The 21,317-nt window shown below is 36.4% G+C and overlaps 1 protein-coding gene and 1 long non-coding RNA gene across 3 annotated transcripts; one reads left to right on the top strand and one right to left on the bottom strand.

The window, feature by feature from the left end:
* Positions 1–80: 80 nt before the first annotated feature.
* On the bottom strand, positions 81–5,010 carry LOC133082993 (uncharacterized). The gene is made up of 2 exons (XR_009699102.1): positions 4,382–5,010; positions 81–366 (listed from the first exon to the last, which is right to left on the bottom strand). It is a non-coding gene; the product is annotated as an uncharacterized LOC133082993 (long non-coding RNA).
* Positions 4,484–21,141, top strand: LOC133082992 (eukaryotic translation initiation factor 1A, X-chromosomal-like). Of its 2 annotated transcripts, XM_061179659.1 has the most exons (7): positions 4,484–4,701; positions 8,790–8,873; positions 11,090–11,193; positions 12,252–12,302; positions 16,577–16,658; positions 17,892–17,983; positions 20,143–20,229. In XM_061179659.1, exons 1-7 carry the CDS (start codon positions 4,686–4,688, stop codon positions 20,146–20,148), a joined length of 435 nt encoding a protein of 144 aa, XP_061035642.1. In that variant the 5' UTR covers positions 4,484–4,685; the 3' UTR covers positions 20,149–20,229. The 2 variants fall into 2 exon arrangements, with proteins under 2 accessions (XP_061035642.1, XP_061035641.1); XM_061179658.1 differs by lacking the exon at positions 16,577–16,658 and having other exon boundaries at positions 20,143–21,141.
* The last annotated feature ends 176 nt before the right edge of the window (positions 21,142–21,317 follow it).

Below are 21,317 nucleotides of genomic sequence, written 5' to 3'. Positions count from 1 at the left end.
TTAGTAAAAAGAAGGTTGGGAACCATGAAGCCGAATCTGGCCTCTGTACCCCGACACCAAATTAAATCTCAGGGACAGAGTTTGGGTGAAGCAGAACAGAAGAGCTTTATTGCTTTGCCAGGCAAAGGGGGTCACAGTGGGCTCATGCCCTCAAAACTGCATGTCCCACCCTGGAGGGGGTAGTGAGGAGTTTTATAGCAATGGTTCACAGAGGGTGTGATCAGCTCGTGGACATTCTTCTGATTGGCTGGTGGGGAGGTAAGTGGCAGTCAGAGCCATCAACCTTATGGTTCCAACCGGTCTGGGGTCTGTGTGCTTGTGGGCAGCATACAGTTAACTTCTCCCACCTGGTGGGGGTTTCAGCATCTGCAAAACAGCTCAAATATGTTGTTATGTGTATCCCTTGAGGGGAACCAGGACCCTGCCCCAAGGCAGCACTGTTGTTCCTTGACTGTTCCTCCTTTGTCTCTGCATCCCCTCCCTTCCCTAATTAGCAACTGTTTGAACTGCTCCTTGGAACACAAGAAAGATCATGGAGGCTGAATGAAGCCTAATTCCTGTAATCAAGAAATGGGGGACACAGAAAGGCCTTTGTGCCCAGGTACCCCACAGGGCCCCATAGTATCAACCACAGGGTGTCAAGGGATAACAATGTTATTCATTGCTCCGAGGTCCTAAAAATCCTCCATTCTTGGCCCTTAGGTTTTCTTACTGATAAAAGAGAGTGTTACAGGAGCTATTACAAGAGATAATAAGATCCTGAGTCTTGTAGTCTTCTGTAATGGGCTTTATGTTTTGAAGGACCTCTTTATTAACTCTTTTCTGGGAAGAGGTATTGAGGGGTTTATTTGAATCTTTTTGGAAAGTTTGCTGTAAATTTTGCCAACATCAGTGGAAGATTTTTGCCTGTAGGACAGGTGGTAGCTGATTCAATAGTGACAAATGATCAGTGTTTCCAAAAGCAACTTTAACACTGTCAGAGATGTAACAAATAAAAGATGTCAAAGGGTCACTTAATTCACCTGGCTGATAACTTTGATGACTACTGTCAATTCTAGAATTATTTTCTGTTTTGGAGAGGAGAAATTCCAGCATGATGCTTCTCTAAGTAAAGTCTCTGCCTAATACATGAAAAGGGGTGGAGGAACCAGCGAGAAAAGGGTGTGTGTCTCTCAAAGCGCCCGAACAAAAGGGCATAGGTTCAGAGACAGGAACCTCGTGAGGCTCATTAGAGATCTAACTCTTTGAAACGTTTCAGTACACCAAGGCAGGGGCTCTTGGTAGTGGAGGGGTAAAGCACCAAGAGTGTGGCTCCAGTGTCAATTAGAGCTGGAAGCAGAGAAATGTTTTCCCAAGCTGCTTAACAGGGAGGAGTGGGAAGAGCCCCTGTAGTTCCTCAGAGCTCCATCACTGAGAACTGGGATTGATTTACGGACGCAGGCAACAGTAAGTGGCAGCTTGCAGCAGGATCTCAGTCCCCAGACCAGGAGTCCTAACCACAGGGGCCAGCGGCTAGGGCCTGGATCCCTAGTTGTTGCCTGCCTACTCGAGAATGAATTCAGGTGAGAAGGCAGAAGGTAAAGAGGAAAGTAAAAATTTATTGGAAAAGCAAAGTACTTGCGGAAAGATGCATGGGCAAACTCAGAGAGAGAGTCGCGCCTTTGGGAAATTCTTAAATTCTTTATAAAAGGGCAGTTCTTCCAGGTCTTTGTCTTCCTTCTTGCCAGTCGTCGTTTTGTCCCCCCACCCCTACCCCAGCCCTGGCTGATTTGTCTCAGGACCTTTCCCCTAGGTGTGCACGCACCTCTCAGCCAAGACGGACCCCGACGCGCAGGCATCTGGGAGAAGCAAGAGTCACCGCAGCCTGGAGTTGTTCCCTGACTTTTGACTCCCAAGGAGTCTTTCTGCACATGTGTAGTGTCTCCCTTGCCCCAAGGAGGGGGGACGCAGAGATCCCTTGACTTTTACTCAAACAAGGTTTTGCCCCTCTCTGTTCCTGCCATGACTGTTATCTTAAGGCATCCGCAAAAGACAAAGCCTGACTGTTTACCCTGTTTCTGTAGTTACTTCCATTCTGGAGAGCAAACAGGAGGCTGATTGTAAATGCCTAAACTGGAGCCCACCTATCTCCTGCCTCAGGAGGACACGAAAGGCTGGTTACAGGGTCAAGGTGCCTCCTGAAATGCTTAAATTAACCACCTCTTTTTCAATCTCTTGCCTCTTTGCAAAAATAGTAGAAACTAGGGGGACTTTTGTTTCATTTAGGATACTTCATTTGCTGGAGTTGAAGATGAAGAATTTCAGCAGTGTTGCTTTTAGGTGACTTACCTAGAAGGTGAGAGAGCTGGTTTACCAGATTAACTAAATCTGCGTGGACATAGTTTCCCATTCCAACCTAGTCCTTTTTACTACAAGGGGAAAACAATTCTCATTCAGTCCGTTATTAAACATAGAGTTTAAATCTACCCAGATGGAATCAATATCTGAAGGAAGAACAGAATTTTCTTTAAAAGAAAAGTCTGAAGTTGATTGTAATATTCATAAACAGGTTTTTCAGATTTTGTGTGCAAGCCTGAATATTGTTCCAATCAACAGGCTTTAGAAAAGCCCTAGGAATTTCTCCATTAAGTTGCCTGAGCCTGATCCTATACTAAGTTTGTGAGCTGGTCTCAGGTTATAATTCTAGAGACCGTTCCGATTTTTTTCATTTAGCAGATTTCATCCAATGCTAGATCTGGCCTGCCCTGATAACAACATGAACAACTAATAAAAAGTTCAGTTTAACTTAATTTCCTTAAAACTGAATTGGACTACAGTGGCTCTAAAATTTCCAGAACTAAAGTGGAGTGCTTGTTTTGATTGGTGTTTTGAAGCTTCTGAACATTATCAGAAGTCCAAAATTTCCTCTCTGCAAAATGAGATTTTTAAGATTAACTGAGGCAAGCAAATGATAAAGACAGATAAGATGGTTTCCAAAGCCTCACTGTCCTCTTCCTTGGCTTCTTTGTCTCAGGTTCTGCCTCCGTGCCATCTTCCTCCTTTTCTTGTACCTATGCCTCCCCTATACTCTCAAATCCTCTATACTAATTCTCTCACCAAACTTCCTTTCTCCCTGAAACTCTCCCCACCCCCTTTTCCTCTGTACCCATTGGAACTTGTCCCTTTAAAATTAAGCCTTCTAAGGATCCAGAAGCTAAACCCTTAATTTCTTATTCTCCCTGGACGAAAGCTGAACTGCAAGCCATAGTCAAAGATTTTCCTAACATAACCAAAGACTCTCATAGATTTGTTAACGAAATTAACATATTCATTCAAACTTATCAACCTGGTTTCTCTGACTTACATCAGCTGATCATATGCTGTGAAGACCAGGCCCAGCATCAGACAAAAACCGCTAATTGGGAAAGTCCTCAAAGGTCTCTACAATTACAACTGGGAGATGAGCCCACTAACTTATTATATGATCAGGTGCAGGCAGTCACCAGGCAACTTCATGGAGAAATTCCTAGGGATTTTCCAAAGCCTGTTGGTTGGAACAAAATTCAGCGTTGCACAGAAAATTTGATAAACCTGTTTATGAATATTACAATCAACTTTAGATTTATTTTTTAAAGAAAATTCTGTTTTTCCTTCAGATATTGATTCCACCTGGGTAGCTTTAAACTCAAGTTTTTTAATGGGCAGAAGTGGAATTTTCCCTTCTTTTCCTAAGTGAAACCAAAAACAGTCCTAGTTTTAGCTATTTTTGCAAAGAGGCAGAGATTGATAAAGAGATTGTTAATTTAGGCATTTCAGGCACCTTGACCCAGCAACCAGGCTTTCACATCCTCCCAGTTCTCAATGATGGAGCTCTGAGGAACTACAGGGGCTCTTCCCACTCCTGCTTCTTAAGCAGCTTGGGGAAGCAGTTCTCCACACTCAGGATGAAGCCGCTTCCAGCCCTAACTGACACTGGAGCCACACGCTTGGTGCTCTACCCCTCTACTACCCAGAGCCCCTGCCTTGGAGCACTGAAATGTTTCAGAGTTAGATCTCTAACGAACCTCAAGAGGTCCTGTCTCTGAACCTATACCCTTTTTTTCAGGCCCTTTGAGAAATACATACCCTTTTCTCACTGGTTTTTCCACCCTTTTCATGTATTAGGCAGAGACTTCTTACAGAAGCATCACTCTGGAATTTGTTTCTCTGAAAAGGAAGACAGGTAACATAAAAGTTAACAGTCAAGAAATTTTCTGGAAAAGGCAATTATTACAGAGTAGCAGAAGTGTATTCAAGAGCAGGAGACAGCTCGGGTGATTTCCGAGTAGGATAACGTCGTGGGCCTACTCTATACTTGATTCCTCCTCTTTTCAGCGCAGGGCCTGGCGCTCGAATGCCTCACCTTTTCCTACTGGAACCGCCCACAGTGTGTCTCACTTTCTCCAGCAGCGGGAAGTCAGTAGCTGTGGGCTACGCCTGCGCAGTAGGGGGGGCGGCGGGGAGAGGTCGAGCTCGGGGGATGGGGAAGCCGTGAAGCCTCCTGCGCAGCCATTTGCTTGCCAGTAAGCGTGGCTGCCTGCGGATCTCGCTTGAGCTGTGTGTTCGCAGTCTGCAACTACTAGTTTCTTTCGGCACCTCGGAGGATTACCTAGCAGCGCCACCGACACCGGAACCCAGTTGGAAACGCTGAGGTCGCAGTTACCGCAATGCCCAAGAATAAAGGTAACGCCTTGGGTTCCGAGAACCATGGTTCTGCTCGGCTCGGTGTCGTCGGCAGTGACTCGCGGCGGTGGTAGTTCTTCCTTCTCGTGCTTGGCTGGTGTCTCTGAGCGGGACTTCGTTGTCGGGACAGGCGCTGGGAAGCTACTCCTATCTCCCTCCCACTTTGCTCACGTTGCTATACAACCGACGCCATTATTCTAAGGGCCTCTAGACGGAGAGTGTAAAATTTGTTCCTGGTTCACAGCAGGCTAACCAGCGGCGCGTCACGAACCTGGAGAGCCTCTCCTGGGCCGCCTGGCCTCTCCGGCGTTGGGCCCTTCCCAGGACTGACCAGGAACAGTTTTTAACCAGTGATTCTTGCTTTTGTGACCATTAAATCTTCGTGCGTATTTTCTTTGTGGACTGTTGGTGAAGACATTGCTTCTGTGTAAACACTAGGTGAAAGCTTGTTACGTATTTAGGTTCATCTCTGCCTGTTTACTTTCCCCCTTCCGTCACAAACTTGAACATTCTTGTTTACAAGGTATGTTACACATTTACAAAAGTTTTCAGCCTTCTTTTCTCATGACATAGATTCTGGTAGTAAATATTTCTACCCACCTTTATTCTGAGGCAAACCGTTCACGAATTATCAGATTTGACAATAACGTTGCTTGGAACTTCCAGAATGGGAGTCCTAACCTAAGTAAAGCAGAGCCCTCGGACAGTCACTCCTTAAAGAAGTTCTCCTTTTTAGAGACCTGAGTTCTGTCATTTTTAATCTCTTTACAGTGCCTCCTAGGGAACTATAAGGGCAAAGAGGGCAGCATAGCACCACATTTCACAGTCCACAAGAAGTCTCCCTTCATTATTCATTCTTGACACCCATATCTACTTGTGTCTCCTTTCTACTTAACCGCTTGCTCCACCGATTCTACTTCATTTTCTCTTTGTAGCTGTCACCACTTACTTTGCCTTGAGATACTTGGTCACAGTTCTTTGCTTGCCCTGTTGAGTTCACTGCTCTCTGCGGCCCGCAAACCAGCTCACAGATTCTTTTTCTAGCAAGTGTTTTCCTGCTAATTATTCACTGCAGCAGTAAGGTTGTCTTTCTAACCGTATGTTCGGTAAATTAGATAAGGCTTATACTAGCTTTTTCCTTATATATGTAATTCATGATTATCTCACAAGTAACAGTACATTTCAATAAATACCTTGTTTCCACCTGAATTTCTAGTAATGAAGTTTCAGCCTCCCTCACTAGATTGTATATTCTAAAGGGAATAATACCTGTTTTATGAATCTTGGATTACTACAACTTGGCACTTATTATATGTCCAATAAATTTTTGTTAATGTTGTCTTCCTATGCTTCACTCTATCCTTAGGAACTGAGATACTAAGTTCCTTCCTTCTGTAGGACTTTTAAACTAACTGATGCCTAAGTAAGATCACATCAGAGAATATCTCCAAATCACATCTGATTTTTTTTAGAAATTTTTATTAGAGTATAGTTGATTTACAACATCTGATTTAAGGAAGAGATCTGTGAAATTTGCCTAAACTTAGTTTTAGAAAGAAAGATGAACTATCTTTCAATATCAATATTGATATTGAAATATTCAATATCTGTATTGAATACAATACATTGTCGTATTTTCAATTCTTTCAAAAGACAATTTTAAATGGATTTTATTACTTGATAGTAAAATAAGGGGGTTTTAAGGTATGGGTAATAAATACAGACTAAACTCCTGGAAATTATACTTCTGAATTTAAGAATTACAACATACCTTCAGTTAAAGCCATCTGTGTACCTCTCTGAAATCGCCTTTCTTTCTCTCATTCTGGAGATAATCATCCTGAATTTGATGTTTCAATCTGTGTATGTAAAACCAATCTGTTATTTTCTCGGTTACTTAGTTGAAACCTGTTGTTAGGACTCCTGAATTTTTGAGGTGAAGTTTAGTAATGTAGAAATAAAACTCTGTAGATATTTTTCTTCATTTGAAAATTCAAAAGCCCTGTGAATATAGTGTCAGTGAAGGTTACCCAAGTAAGGATATAAAATTACTTTGGACCATATGTTGAATAACTTTTGCTTTACTCATGCGGCTTGTTTTCTTTAGAAATCTTAGAAATCCATTCTTAAATCAGGGGGAAAAAAAAAAAACCGCATCCTCTGACCCACTTAAGAAAAACATTTGGGGTAAGATGCTCCTACCCTTTAAAGACATCACTTTTTTCTTTTTTTAAAAAAAAATTATTTTATTATATCTTATTTCTGACTGCGTTGGGTCTTCATGGCCGCACGCGGGCTTTCTCTAGTTGCAGCGAGTGGGGGCTACTCTTCATTGTGGTGCGCGGGCTTCTCGCTGTGGTGGCTTCTCTTGTTGCGGAGCATGGGCTCTAGGCGCATGGGTTCGGTAGTTGCAGCCCGCAGGCTCAGTAGTTGCAGCCCGCAGGCCCTAGAGTCTGCGGGCTTCAGTAGTTGTGGCGTGTGGGCTCAGTAGTTGTGGCTCGCAGGCTCTAGAGCGCAGGCTGAGTAGTTGTGGCGCGCAGGCTTAGTTGCTCTGTGGCATGTGGGATCTTCCCGGACCAGGGATCGAACCTGTGAACCCTGCACTGGCAGGCGGATTCTTAACCACTGCACCACCAGGGAGGTCCTTCTTCTTTTTTTTTTTTTTTAATACTTCCAGGAAATCTACATTTTATTGAAGTATTATGCCAAACAAAGGACATATGATTTTTAAATTTTCGTTCATTTAGAAATACAGGAACTACTCTTGGTTTATTTGAAAAACTGGCAAACTGTGATATATGACTAAGTAAGCAAAGCAGGTATTATTATCCTTGTCCTAACGGAGCTTCCAGTGTCTTTTGAAGTTCTGGCATGTTTTATATCTTGAAATAAACACTTTTTTCCCTTTTGAGGAAGTTAGTTATGATGTGTCCTTAATGTGTAGGATAGTGAGTCCAGATAAGTCAGGGAATTGTGAAGACCACCTACCTTTTAGTATAGCACAGCAATGTGAGGCTGCCCCAGGAGGTAGAGGGTGCATTCAAGAAGATAGGTGTCAGTTTTTACAGTGGCAGATGCACATTTTAAATTCTGTTCGGGATTTTTGTTTCAAACTCTTCCCATGGGTCCCTTATTACTATCTGTCACAGCCTTTCTCCCATCTATTGGAAATGGGTGCTCTTGCGTAGGTTTTGGAATGGTAATAAAATACTATGAAGAAGTAGCCTAATTCCTTGATTATGTAGTAGAAAGTTTCACAAGGAAATAAAGTTAATGTTACAGTCAAATACATTAAATTTTAGTGAAAGCAAAAATTCAAAAGTACAGTTAAGTATGATTTTAAATCTTTAGCATGGTATGGTTGTAGCAGAGGACTAGATAACAGTCTTTCTTTGCTGATGGTAGTATAAATGAATATACTTCAGCAGAAGTCTTAAGGAGGTGGATACATAACTTTTATCCTGGAAATTCTGCTTCTTTAAATTTATCCTATGGCGCTTGTTTGTAGGATAATCTCAACTCAGCCTTATTAAATAACAGTAAAACATTAGAAGTAACCAAAATAAGGAATTAAGTTTACTCTGTTAAAATGTTCATCTTAGTCTATTGTTCAATTGACATGAAAAGTCATGCAAAACACATTATTGAGTGGGATTAAAATAAATTGTAGAAGAGACTATACGGAATCCAATTTTAATTTGAAAGCATGGACAATAAAATGTTAATAGTTATCCCTGGTAATGGGATTTTTGTTCTCTATACTTCCGTATAAGAAGTAGTTTTATATGAGAAAAATCCAAATCTAAACGTCAAAGTAAGGTATGTGCTTGATAATATGTTTATCCGGTAAGGGATTTAAAAGAAAACCTTTGACAAATTGTAGCTATTGGGTAACCAAATTAGGTTAAATTTTTAAAATCTTACATAGAGTTCTGTTAATATTGTCCTGCTCTTTAAATGATAATTTTTTTTTACTTTTCTGTTTTTATAAAGTTTAAAGTCTTATTTTAGCTTGTTTCAAGTTTAGTTTGTAAGATATTATATAGATAATTACACTTAATTTTTTATTCACTTTTTAAATCAATTAGGTAAAGGAGGTAAAAACAGGCGCAGGGGTAAGAATGAGAATGAATCTGAAAAAAGAGAGTTAGTGTTTAAAGAAGATGGCCAAGGTAAGAATTTTGAAGTTATTAATGTCTTTTTTTGATAATGTGAATTTCAGTCTTTAACCTAAAATGGATCTTAGTCACAATCCTGAACAGTTGCCTTTCTTCATTTATAATACCCCATACTTCTTCAGAATTTGTCCATTGAATAGCCCATTGGATACTATTTCTGATAGAGGATTAATTGGTGGCATTTCTGTAAACATAGTTTTCTTTGTTCTATGTGGAAAAGCGTGATATAAGTGAGAGTGAATTTCAGGATTTAGAGCAGAGTAAGGCTGGCTGCCAACACTGAAAATTTCCTACTCTAGTGTAATAGTGGGTAATGTTATACATTATTCAGTAGAGTATGACCAATACATCCCAAGACTATCAGACCCTCACTACTCCAGTGCCACTAGCACACGATCATAAAATTTAATAAAACAACTGATAATTGTTGACTGACTTTTTAAGTAAGTGCAGACTAAAATTTAAAATGAGTAAAATAAATTGACTGAAGCACTTACTTTTTTCCTTTTAAAAAAAAAGTTAAGCCTACAGAAAAGTTGGAATATGAGTACACCAAGCTCCCACCTATTCTTTACCTAGATTCACTAGTTTTTAAAGTTTTCTTTGTGTATTTATTTTCTCTTTGTATATGTACATGAAAATTTTTACTAACCTTTTTAACTTTCTTATAAGCAGATATAGTTATATACAGTTACAGACTTTAGCCCTAAATACTTCAGCATATATCTCCTAACAACAAGGGCTTTCTCCTGCATAACTACAGTAGAATGGTCACTAGAAATTTAACCTTAGGATTATACTGTTATTTAGTAAGTACTGTTTTTCATGGTAGCCACTAGCCATGTGTGGCTATTGAAATGAATTGAAATTAAATTTTGAGCTATCAATGAACATATTGTTCAATTCAGATATATAATTTTCCCTCAATGGAAAAATTCTGCTGGATATTGCTGACCCAGTGTATAATCTACATTCACATTTCTCCATTTGTTTTAGTAATTTCCAGCACTTTATAAAAAAACTGTGTAGTTATTCATGCCGTACTGCAAGCCACTAGAAAATCAGCATCTTTATTAATTATATGAAACATGTTGTCTGGCCAAAGATAATCAGTTACTTAGCCTTCATAGTGTCTCCTTACATTAGAAGTTTGTTTTCAGGGCCAGTTTTTAAATTCTTTTCTCTCTCATTTTCTCCCATGTCGAAGAAGTGCTGAGTAGTAAAGCTAGGTTCATTGGCCTGTGGTAAAAGGGACTCAACTTACCAGCCCCACAGTGTAGATCTCATTTACCTCTCAGTGTAATTATAAATTAGTCCAGGGTCTCTGTGATGTTAGTCCTTAGGAAAAAATTTAGTAGTGTGAAGGTTTTATATTAATTACCTGTTTCTTTCTCCTTACTCCCATGCCTGCTTTTGTCATTTAAATCTAGAAGAGATTGCCACATACTGGCTAATGCTTATATCAGCGTTTTCAAGTGGCAGTAGAATCAGGTGGCCTCTTGAGGATACTCTTAGAAATACTTTTTTTAAACATTTGCATTTTATCTTGGAACATTATTTTTGCTTTTTTAAGACCTTTACAGTAATCACCAAGGTATTCTCAAGCAAAAGTTTATTAATAATTAACCTACTGTTTATTATGATTAAAGTTTCTGAGGGAAAGGAGAACCAAGATTTGGCTGTTATTCAAATGTGAGAGGTTTATAAGTCAGCATTACAGTGTGTAATGTGGAATGAGCCACTTTGATGTCTAAAGGTAGAGCATGCAGTCATGAGGACCAAGCCTGAACTGATTTACTCAAAATGAGTAGATAATTAAAATATTCCTAATAACGGAGATAACTTGTCATGGAAATGGCATTTGTGATCTTGGATAAATTACTTGACTTCTGTAGGTTTTTATTTGCTCTAAAAATGAGAGGGTAAAGTATATAAGCATAGCTGGAAGAGGCTATAGAAATGGTTCAACAGATGAGGTGTGCTCTCATTTTCTTGGATAAGATTATTGTATGTCTCTTTCAGACAGCTCTCACATGGTAGAATACTTAAAATTTTCGCTGAACAAGCCTTTCTTCTTTCTTTGTAAAAAAATTACGGTTTGATCCAAAGTTAGTAAAAGTGAAGTTACCAACTTAATATCAATTGTTACATTTTAAGAAAAATTAAACAGTATTTTACAGTTTTTTCTTCTGTTTCTTTTCCTCCCTAAGAATATGCTCAGGTAATCAAAATGTTGGGAAATGGAAGATTGGAAGCAATGTGTTTTGATGGTGTGAAGAGGTTATGTCATATAAGAGGAAAATTGAGAAAAAAGGTAGGTATGGAGATTTATTTTACTTTAATACAAAATTTGCCTTTTAAAAAATTGGCTCTGCTTTAGGTAATATATGGGCCAAGCGACTCATTTTTGTGAGTTCCCGAAGACTTCAAAAATAATGATTTATATGGCAATCTAAATACATAAAATTATAGAAGATCCGTGATAACTTTCAAAATAGAGGATTATATTTACAAAGAATTATTTGCTTCACCTATGTTGGATTTATGCCAGAAATGTATACTATTGAGGAAACAATTCGACAGATTCAGTCTATAAAACAAATGATGTAGACTCTTAAAAAAATGTTATGCCATGAAAGAAAGAAAAAAAGCTGGAGAATTGTTTTAAGATTAAAGGAGACTAAAGTAATTGCTAATTAAATATAGTATATGTTCCTTGGTTAAGATTTTGGTTTGGGGGAAACAGCTGTACACGATATTAGGAAAATTTGGAACATGTTATATCATAGTTTTTAGTAGTTCAGGCGGATTTATTGACCACATTGTTTAAAAGTTCCTTCAACTCTAATTTTTTTATTTAAAAAATATATTTGGTCGGTTAAGTCATTCTTTTCCAATTGATGGTGGGATTTGGTCCTGTATTTATGTAGATTAGTGAGTGGATGGCTGTATTTGTGTAGATGACTGATTTTCATATATGTTAAATAATTAAATATCTCAGGAGTGATTGGTGATTGAAAGTCTTTCATTTACCTGACAAATAATTATGTTTTTGTAATTTTTAAACTCTCAGGTAGTTGAAATAAAATAATTATGTATTTTTAACATCCTAAAATAGAAAATTTGACACAAACTGTATACTATAGCTTTTTCTTAATACGCTGTAACTGTAACTAGAGTCTGTCTCACACACGCATGTGTACACACACACCCACAGTATACTATATTCTATAGTTTTTCCGTATTTCCTAGTAAATACATTTTCCACACTGGGTGAATAGTACATATTTTTTGTAGGAAGAATGGTTTAACATAGCACTCTGTTATTCGTTTTTATTTTAAATATAATATACAGTAAATTTTCTTTTATAGGTTTGGATAAATACCTCAGACATTATATTGGTTGGTCTTCGAGACTATCAGGTAACAATCACATTTAAATTTGTAGTGCCCTTGTATTTAGTAAGTCATTAATATTTAGAAGATGCAATAAAAGCATATTTAAGCAGTCCTAGCCAATTATGACTTCTCACCATTCTGTTGTCAAAATTTATTAAGGTCCAATTGTATTCAAGACTATAGGATATACCTTGTTTGGAATAATTCCCATGACTGATTAATGATACATGTGTTTTGTGGGAAGACTGGTTAGTATTGTTTTTATTTTAAATATCACGTGCAGTAAATACTCTCTTATAATTTTGGATAAACACCACAGACCATCATTCTGTCCTCATTCATTTATTTTTATTATTATTATTTTTTTAAATATTTATATTTTACTTGGCTGCGTCGGGTCTTAGTTGTGGCAGGCGGGATCTTTGTTGCCACGTGGGGGATCTTCGTTGTGGCATGCAGGATCTTTTTTAGTTGCGGCATGCGAACTCTTAGTTGTGCCACGTGGGATCTAGTTCCCTGACCAGGGGTCGAACCTGGCCGCCTGCATTGGGAGCACAAGAGTCTTAGCCACTGCACCACCAGGGAAGTCCTGTGTCCTCTTTCATTTAATGTCCAGTTGTATTTTAGGCATTGTGCTAGGTATTCAGGGGTTATGGTTCCCAAATGTCAGTCAGTGAAATATTTATTGGTGCAGGCTGATTTTTTCACTGTTCTGTAGTGAAATGAGAAGATACGCACGTTTTATATGGTGTTTTTCACATAGCTAAATTATCCATTTTCCTTTCCTTTTTTTTTTGTTTCTTGCCTGTGCTGCAGCTTTCAGGCTTTTTAATTCCCTGACGAGGGATTGAACCCATGCTACTGCAGTGAAAGTGCTGAGTACTAACCACTGCACCACCAGGGAACTCCCCTCCATTTTGCTTGTTAAATATATTTTTTTTAATTACCTTTTGTGAAATAAGAACAGTAGTATATGATGGTGGTTTTTATTAGTGTTCTTACTCGTCAAAACAAAAATTTAGCAATTTTATGTCAGGGTCCCAATTATTATTTTATTTTAAAATTTAAAGGTCTCAAATCCAAGTTTGGTAAACCACTATTCTGGATGATGCAGCTGAATAAGTCAAACCTTCCAATCTCCAAAAGGGTTTTTACAGTTGTATAGTAGAAAGATAAGACGTGCACTCAGTAGTTACAGTACAAACTGTTTTTTAAGTGTATGTTATAAATTTGAGATGAACGCTTAGAAAAGAACATGATAGTTGCCCTCTATGGTGTCAGCCTTTAGACTATATATGCATTGTGAGTCTGAAATCCATCTGATTTCTATCGCATCCATCATCTGTGTTTAATTACGTTGTGAGTGAAATGATTGCTGTCTCTATTCTATTATCAGGTCAAGTTTTTCATAGATATCTGTTGGGTCTAACTCGTTTGTAAAGTTTCAGTCTTCTCCTTCCTTGTTGATTTTTTACATGATTGTTCTATTTGTGATTGAAAGAGGCATTTTGAGGTCAGTTAACATACTTTTCATCGCCATAATTTTTATTTTTTTAAATAATCTGTATCTTGATTTTCTCTAGTTAGTGAAATATTCTGACAAAGTTTTTTTGACATGGTTTCTTTTAGTTCTTTAAGTATATTTATAGTAACTGATGTAAAGTCTTTGTTAAGTAAAACTTCTGGGTTTTCTCAGCAACAGTTGGTAATGACTTCTTTTCTTGTGTGTGACCGATAATTTTTTTGTTGAAAACTAGAAAGTGCAAATATAATGTGGCAAGACTGGAAATCAGATTTCTTCTCCCAGGGTTTGTTCTTGCTGTTGTTTGCTGTTGTTTTCTGAAACAAATTCTGTGTGGTCTGTATGTTTTTCTTGTGTGTGGTCATTGAATGCTTGGTTATCTTAGCAAACAGCCCATGTTTGAGATTTCATTAAAACCAGTAAGCCCCCCAGCTTTTGCATATGGAGTCTGTGCATGTTGGGGCATACCTTTTAACACTCAGCCAGGCAGTAATACTCTCTTAGTCTTAATTTCATGCTTGTGCAGAATTGCAGGGTCACTCAGAGCTGGGAGATTAGGACCTTTCCAGATCCTTGATGAGTTTACGCACAGCCCAGATTCCACATATTGAGTGAGATCATACAGTATTTGTCTTTCTCTGTCTGACTTATTTCTCTTAGCATACTGCCCTCCAGGTTCATCCATGTTGTTGCAAATGGCAGGATTTATATATGTTGGATATTAATCCCTTTTTGGTCATATCATTTGCAAATATTTTCTCCTATCTAGTAGGTTGTCTTTTAATTTCATTGATGATTTCCTCTGCTGTGCAAAAGCTTTTTAGAGTGATGTAGTTCCACTTGTCGGTTTTTGCTTTTGTTGCTTATGCCTTTGGTGTCATATCCAAAAAAACAATTGCCAAGATAAACATCAAGTACCTTTTCTCTGTTCTCTTTTAGTAGTTTTATGGCTTCCGGTCTTGTGTTTAAGTCTTTGATCTATTTCAAGTTAATTTCAGGCAGTTTTTGGTGTAAGAAAGGGGTCCAGTTTCATGTAAGTATTCAGTTTTCCCAATCCTGTTTATTGAAGAGTGTCTTTTCCACGCTGTGTTGTCTTGGTTCCCTTGTTAAGAATTAGTTGACCATTTTTGCAAAATTTTATTTCTCGGTTCTCAATTCTCTTCCATTAGTCAACAGGACTGTTTTAATGCCAATACCTTACTGTTTTGACAACTGTATTTTGAAATCAGGAAGTGCAATGCCTCCAGCTTTGTACTTTCTCAAGACTGCTTTGGCTATTTGGAGTGTTTGTGGTTCCATATAACTTTATCTGTCTGTGAAAAAAAAAACCACTGAAATTTTTATAGGAATTATGTTGAATCTCTAAATTACTTTGGGTAATATGGACACTTTAATAGTATTAATTATTTCAGTTCAAGAACATGGGATACATTTCCGTTTATTTGTTTCTTTCATCAGTATCTTATAGTTTTCAGTGTATAGATCTTTTACCTCCTTGGTTAAATTTATTTCTGAGTATTTGTGTTTGATGCTATTGTAAATGAGATTGTTTTCTTGATTTCTTTTTTAGGTAGTTCATTGCTAGTTTATACAGACATAACTGATTTTTGTGTTGACTTGATAACCTGAAACTTTACTGAATTTGCTTCTTGTATCTATTTTTATGAAGTGGATCATACGTTGATAGTCTTTTCCTTTTTAATATTCTATAATAAAAACTTGTAATCTGTCCATAAAAATGTATCATTTTCATGTCCATTTTCTTGGTTTAACTTTATATAAACCCCAAAAGTGGAGAGAATAGTTATTGATTCCCAGTTTAATTCTCTGTTTTGTGGACAGTGAAACCACAATTCTTAAGGGATTAATATTCTAACATTAATGTGATAGCTACAAACAGCTCTTCTGATTCTTAATCTTTTGTGAATAATTACATATCCTTGCTACTCACAGTAATCTAAAGATAATAGCAGGATCACCACCATCTGGAAGCAAGTTAACAGGTTGTTAGCCCAATCTCCTATCTACTGAGTCAATATCAGAATTTTAACACAATCCCTGTATGTTTTGTGTGCACATTACAGTTTGAGAAGTGTTGGTTTATATTACATTGCAGTTGCATCACTGTGATGATTTCAGTTGCCTTTCTTTAGGTCTTTTCTAGGTTAATTGTCAGCATTCAAACTCATTTTTTCTTCTGTAAATGACTCAGATTCTTTAAAATGGAGAAATGTGAACATTTTAGGGCAGTAGTTCTCAGGGATATTTGCGTCAGAAACACCCAAAAGAGCTTTTTAAATACAGATTTTTGGACTTTACCTCAGGTCTGTCAATTTTCAGGAGATACGGTTATCTTTTTAAAGTGCCACAAACAATTCTAATAGGTAAGCTACCCTAAGAACCACTGATTATAGAAAGGCTTATTAATTTTCTTGGGTAATAATACCACTTGCAGTTTGAATTACAGCGTGGCCAAGGACCACATTGCATCTTTTTCTCTTTTTCTACTTTTTCTTTCCTTCCCCCCTTTATTTTCCTTTTTTCTCTTTATTAAAGTGAATTTTATAAGTAATTTTTCTGGGCTGTTCATTATTTGAATGCAAACTTCTTGCCAAGGGTTTTTTTTAAAGAAGATAGAAGGAGGGTGAAGAAAAGCAGAGAATTTGTAACAGAACAGTGAGCTTTTTCTTAGTGTGTTTAATTAGAAAGTAATTTATGAGACAACTGATGATATTTTGGCATAACCTGTTTTGTTGGTTACTTGTTATTCTCCAAGGATAACAAAGCTGATGTAATTTTAAAGTACAATGCAGATGAAGCTAGAAGTCTGAAGGCTTATGGTGAGCTTCCAGAACATGGTAATTAATGTTAAAGTTATTACATTTCCCTGTCTTACAGTGATATTAGCTTGTTAGTGTTTAGGTGAAGCAGTTTTGACAGAATTCTGTCTCTTTTACATATTTTTTGCATATGTGCTTAAATTAGCTTTAAGTATGTATATCCTTTAAAATATTAATAATTTAGTAATAAATTGAATTCTCTTCCTAATAAATGTTCTTCTGGTGGGGAGTGTAAAAGTTTATAAACTCTGGACTTGTGTATAATATCTGTTAAAGGTGTACATTAGATACAGTGTTTTAAACTGTTCTTAAGAGATGATCTGTCTTCAGCTAAATGAGGGTAACAGTTATGGTACTTGTATTGATTTTTATAGAAAACAATGTTCAGTTTAACTTAGCATAGTACTATCCCAGAGAGTTTTGTGGGGTTTGTGTGTTTTTAACAGATACTCCTTTTATTTCTTAAAGGCAAAAGTGTTGCATTCTTACTGTAGTAAACTTGAAAAGATTAAAGTAAATTTCTAATAACATAAAAGAGACAATATAGTAAGCTCACATTTTTAACTTGGAAGCTATTTTATTTGATTTACTTTACTCCATTGCATTTTATTATAAAATTATGAGATTTTTGAGTAAGCATGAAAATTCTGATGAAATTATTGGCCTTTTAAGAAATACTAAGATATCTGGAAATCAGATCAATACTTTCTTACTTTTGTTGCTTAGGAATAAGCATGATTTGAAAGTTTTTCTGACTGATTTGGTAAGTCTATCCAGTGGTTACGTTCATTTGGTTAGTTATCCAATGGTTGGTGAAGTGGATGTTCTTATCTTAGGAGAAGTTTATACGTGCCAAGGGTAAGTTGTTAACATGCGTACAAGCCCTTTTTGAAAGATACTTCAGAAATATAATAACTACTAAGTTAGTGTAATTAGAGCCAGCCTGCCTTACGTATATTTTTTTGAACAAGATAAAATTATAGTGCGTATACTCTTCATTGTAATGACTTTGCAGTGAACTTCTGGAGGTTTCAGTGTGAATTTGCTTTGTGTGATGAGTTGTTTGTAGGAAGATTAGGAAGATTTTTCTTGGAATGAAATGGTTGAATTGAAGATTACTTATAAGAGTCTTCTTGTATAGTTCAGTGTTTTAGTATTCTTTATTGTTTCAGTATTATTTGTTTTAGTAGGCAATCCACCTAGTAACATCTTGATTTTATATATATGAGTATATTGTTACTGTGTTTTTAGCAAAAATTAATGAAACAGATACCTTTGGTGCTGGAGATGATGACGAAATCCAGTTTGATGACATTGGAGATGATGATGAAGACATTGATGATGTAAGTAGTGGATGAACCTTGTGGTTTTTTGATTGTTTTGTTTATGAAGGTAGTCAGATCTTTACTTTTGATCTCAGAATGTTGAACACTTAAATTGAATATATTTTGAGACTTATCCATAAATACGAATATTCATTAGTATTCAGAAACCCTCTAGTCAGACTTTTTTAAACTTTGAGAAACCTTGTAATTCTTGAAACCCTTCTTTCTTTGAAAAGCTCAGTTAGCTCTGACAGTGGGTACTCCATAATGATAACTTACTAGGTAAGAATGTCTACAGTGATAGCTATTAAGAAGTTTAGCAGACAGCTTAAAAAATATGCCATCTCCCAAATAAAATGTTTGTATGTTAAAAGAAGAAAATCATGTTTAAGCCAACTTGCTGAAGCATTGAAATTACAATATTCTCCAAAGCCGTAAAACGGAGGCATGTTGCCTGTGTATTTAGAGGTTACATTATTTTATTTGTCATATATCACTGTTGGCCAAACTCTTGGTTTGGAGTTTGTGGAAAAAGGTTGTTTTTCTTAGTAATAAAACAGTGAGAATAAGAGTGTTAAATGCCTAACTGTTCTACTGTTACTATATTTATGTTAACTTCATCCTGATTTTCTTGAAATTTCATGTTAAGTAATTGGGATGGTGGTGTGGCTTACCACCATCGAGCTTACCTCCAGTCAAGCTTATTAGGCCTTTTTTTTTTTTTGGTACCTCTGTATTAAAAGTATAGTTTAGAAACAAAAAGTCCAAAAATATTAATTAGTGTTTTATTGGATGTGAAGGTGGAATTTTAGAATACCTAGAGCATTTGTTCCTGACGAAGATTGTGCAGCACAATTAACCAAGCTTTTCAAGAAGAAAAGATTCACAGTCTTTCAATCACCAACATCATTATTAAGAGCATTTTCAGACACTCAGAGAAATTGAGAGAATTTTAAATTGAAGTGAACAATCACCCAGAAATAGGAAATGAAAAAGGATTAGAAAAATATTGTTCTAATGTTTTTAAATATTTTTTACTTTTTCTGTTACACTTTTGCTATCAGAAGGTCCAAAAGTTTGACGTAACTATTTCAGTTTGCATTATTTATTTATGATGCTTCTGTCATTGTCTATTATATGTTTGGGATTATAAATTATGTAAATGCTAAAATGAGCATCTCAAGTCTGCTAAATTGTGGCTGAAAAAAAAATCAGTCAGCTGTATTTTCGACAAGTGAAGTCCCAGTTTTATGAATCAGAGTTACAAATCGGAAATTCTATAAACTGATCATATAAGAAGAAAGAATCCAGTAATTGAACAAATTCTGTTTAATGACATCTTTGTAGCATAGGTGGTCTCTAATGCTGACAACAGATTTCTTAGAAATGCTGTTCTCTCTATTTAACTAACATTTTGTTCAGTTTTGCCAGAGAGTTCTTGAGGCTCAATTAATATTTTGACAGTAGAACTAACAATTATTTTCCCTGGCAAGAATGTAAAATGCAGCAGTTGTGTAGTATATTAACAGAGACTTGAACGTTTTGACAGCTGAGCTGGGGTTGAAGGCTAGGAATATAAGCAGAGTGAATGCTTGAATACCCAGCCACAGAATTAAGTCTTCCCTCAGAAGAAAAAGAAAACACCTTTCTGGATCTATGCCAACACTTTCTTTGGTGCTGTGTCTAAGCAGCCTTGTTGGGAAAGAAACTAAAGACAATGGTGATTAAAAGAATTTGTGTTATTTTGAATATTTTGGTTAGGTTTATGTTTATTACCTCTCAGTCCTACTTTTTCCAGAGTCATTTTGCCAGGTGATATACTTGTTTCAATCCTATGATTAAGTTGACTCAGAGAAGAATTTGGTTTAGTACCACACTTCTGTCGTTCTTAAGGGAATTTTACTTCCCCATGTCTGTTCCCAGTTCCAAAACAAAAAGTCTCTGATCACTAGCATGAAAGGAAAGAATGAGATGCTAAACTTTATTAAGAATAGGCTGCATAACATCTAATGTTCTCATAGAGATTTACTGACAACAGACAGGAATTGAGAAAAAATCTGGTTGGTGTACAGAATTTTTGTTCAAGGATTTATTTTCCGGACAGTCTAAGGGGGTCCTATATGCAGTATTATAAGAATTATTTTTTCCATTGACCTGATGTTCTTTTCACTTAACAGATCTAAATTGAACTCAAAGTTTCTGAGGATTGTTCTACAGTTTGAATTTTGGTCATCACCTGTTAAGAAGAATAAAACTTCATTCAGCATGAATGTAGTTTAAGGCACACTGATTTGTTTTCATTGTTTTAAAGTATTTATTATATTTGTATAAAAAGCTGATGAAGCTGAATTATATTCAGTAAAATGTTAACACTTTGTTCTTTTAATGTGATGGAACTTAGGGGTAGAAGATCACCATATCTGCTGTTAAAACAGTGGGAAGAAAGAAAGAAGAAAAGAGATGCCTTCCCCACTGTGATTACTTTACTTCCAGTTAATGGGTGTTTTGAATAAATTGCCTTATCATCGTAGACTGTGATAAGCCCTAGTTCCAACTAGTCTGTTTACAGAGTCTTTCTGTATGTTCCAGTTACCTAGATGGTCTCCTGAGATTTTTGATAAAATTTAAGGAAAGAAGAAATCTGCATTTGAAGTCAAGAAAAGGGGCTATTTTCAGATATATGTAGCCATGTGTATTTTTATACTAATTTTGGTAACTTGTATATTCTTTTCATCATTTTATGTTGCCACCATCATAATAAAAGCATTTCCAAAATGCAGTTTTTAGAATACGGGTTTGAGTAGTAATTTTGAATTTGTAAGATTAGTAGTTGAAAAAATTCTATGCTAGGTAATACTCAATTTCCTTAACGTTGAAAGTTTTGATGTATTTGTTGACAGTGTTTTTACTCAAGTAAGACAACTTTTAATGGTAAAATAAGTAGATTATTCTGTACGATACAAAATAGATTGTATATGTTGTTTCATTGTCAAAAGTCATACATTGTAACCCATAGTTTTGAGTTTTATGAAAAATTAAATTACAATGTATAAATGAAAATCTAATTTCATAAAAAATTCTATAAACTAAGTCTTTCTTAAACTATCCCTTAGCTGAGATAAGGGAAAAGAAGGAACCACAGCTAAGAAATACAATAAAATGTTGCATTGAGTATATTTCGGCCTTACTTTGTGTTACTGGTGTATTTTTATGTGTGTTCCAATTTTTTTGTGTTTATATTTTACTAGGAGTTTAGGTCATAACCTTTTTTTAACGTTTTGTTTTGAAGTTATCAACTATAGTAAGATGAAATTAAGGGCAAGGCTAGTTAAACAGCCTCAGTTCAATTTTA

This window comes from Eubalaena glacialis, unplaced genomic scaffold (assembly GCF_028564815.1).
Source record: "Eubalaena glacialis isolate mEubGla1 unplaced genomic scaffold, mEubGla1.1.hap2.+ XY H_3, whole genome shotgun sequence".
NCBI lineage: Eukaryota > Metazoa > Chordata > Mammalia > Artiodactyla > Balaenidae > Eubalaena > Eubalaena glacialis.
This window is presented reverse-complemented; position numbering and strand designations above follow the sequence as displayed.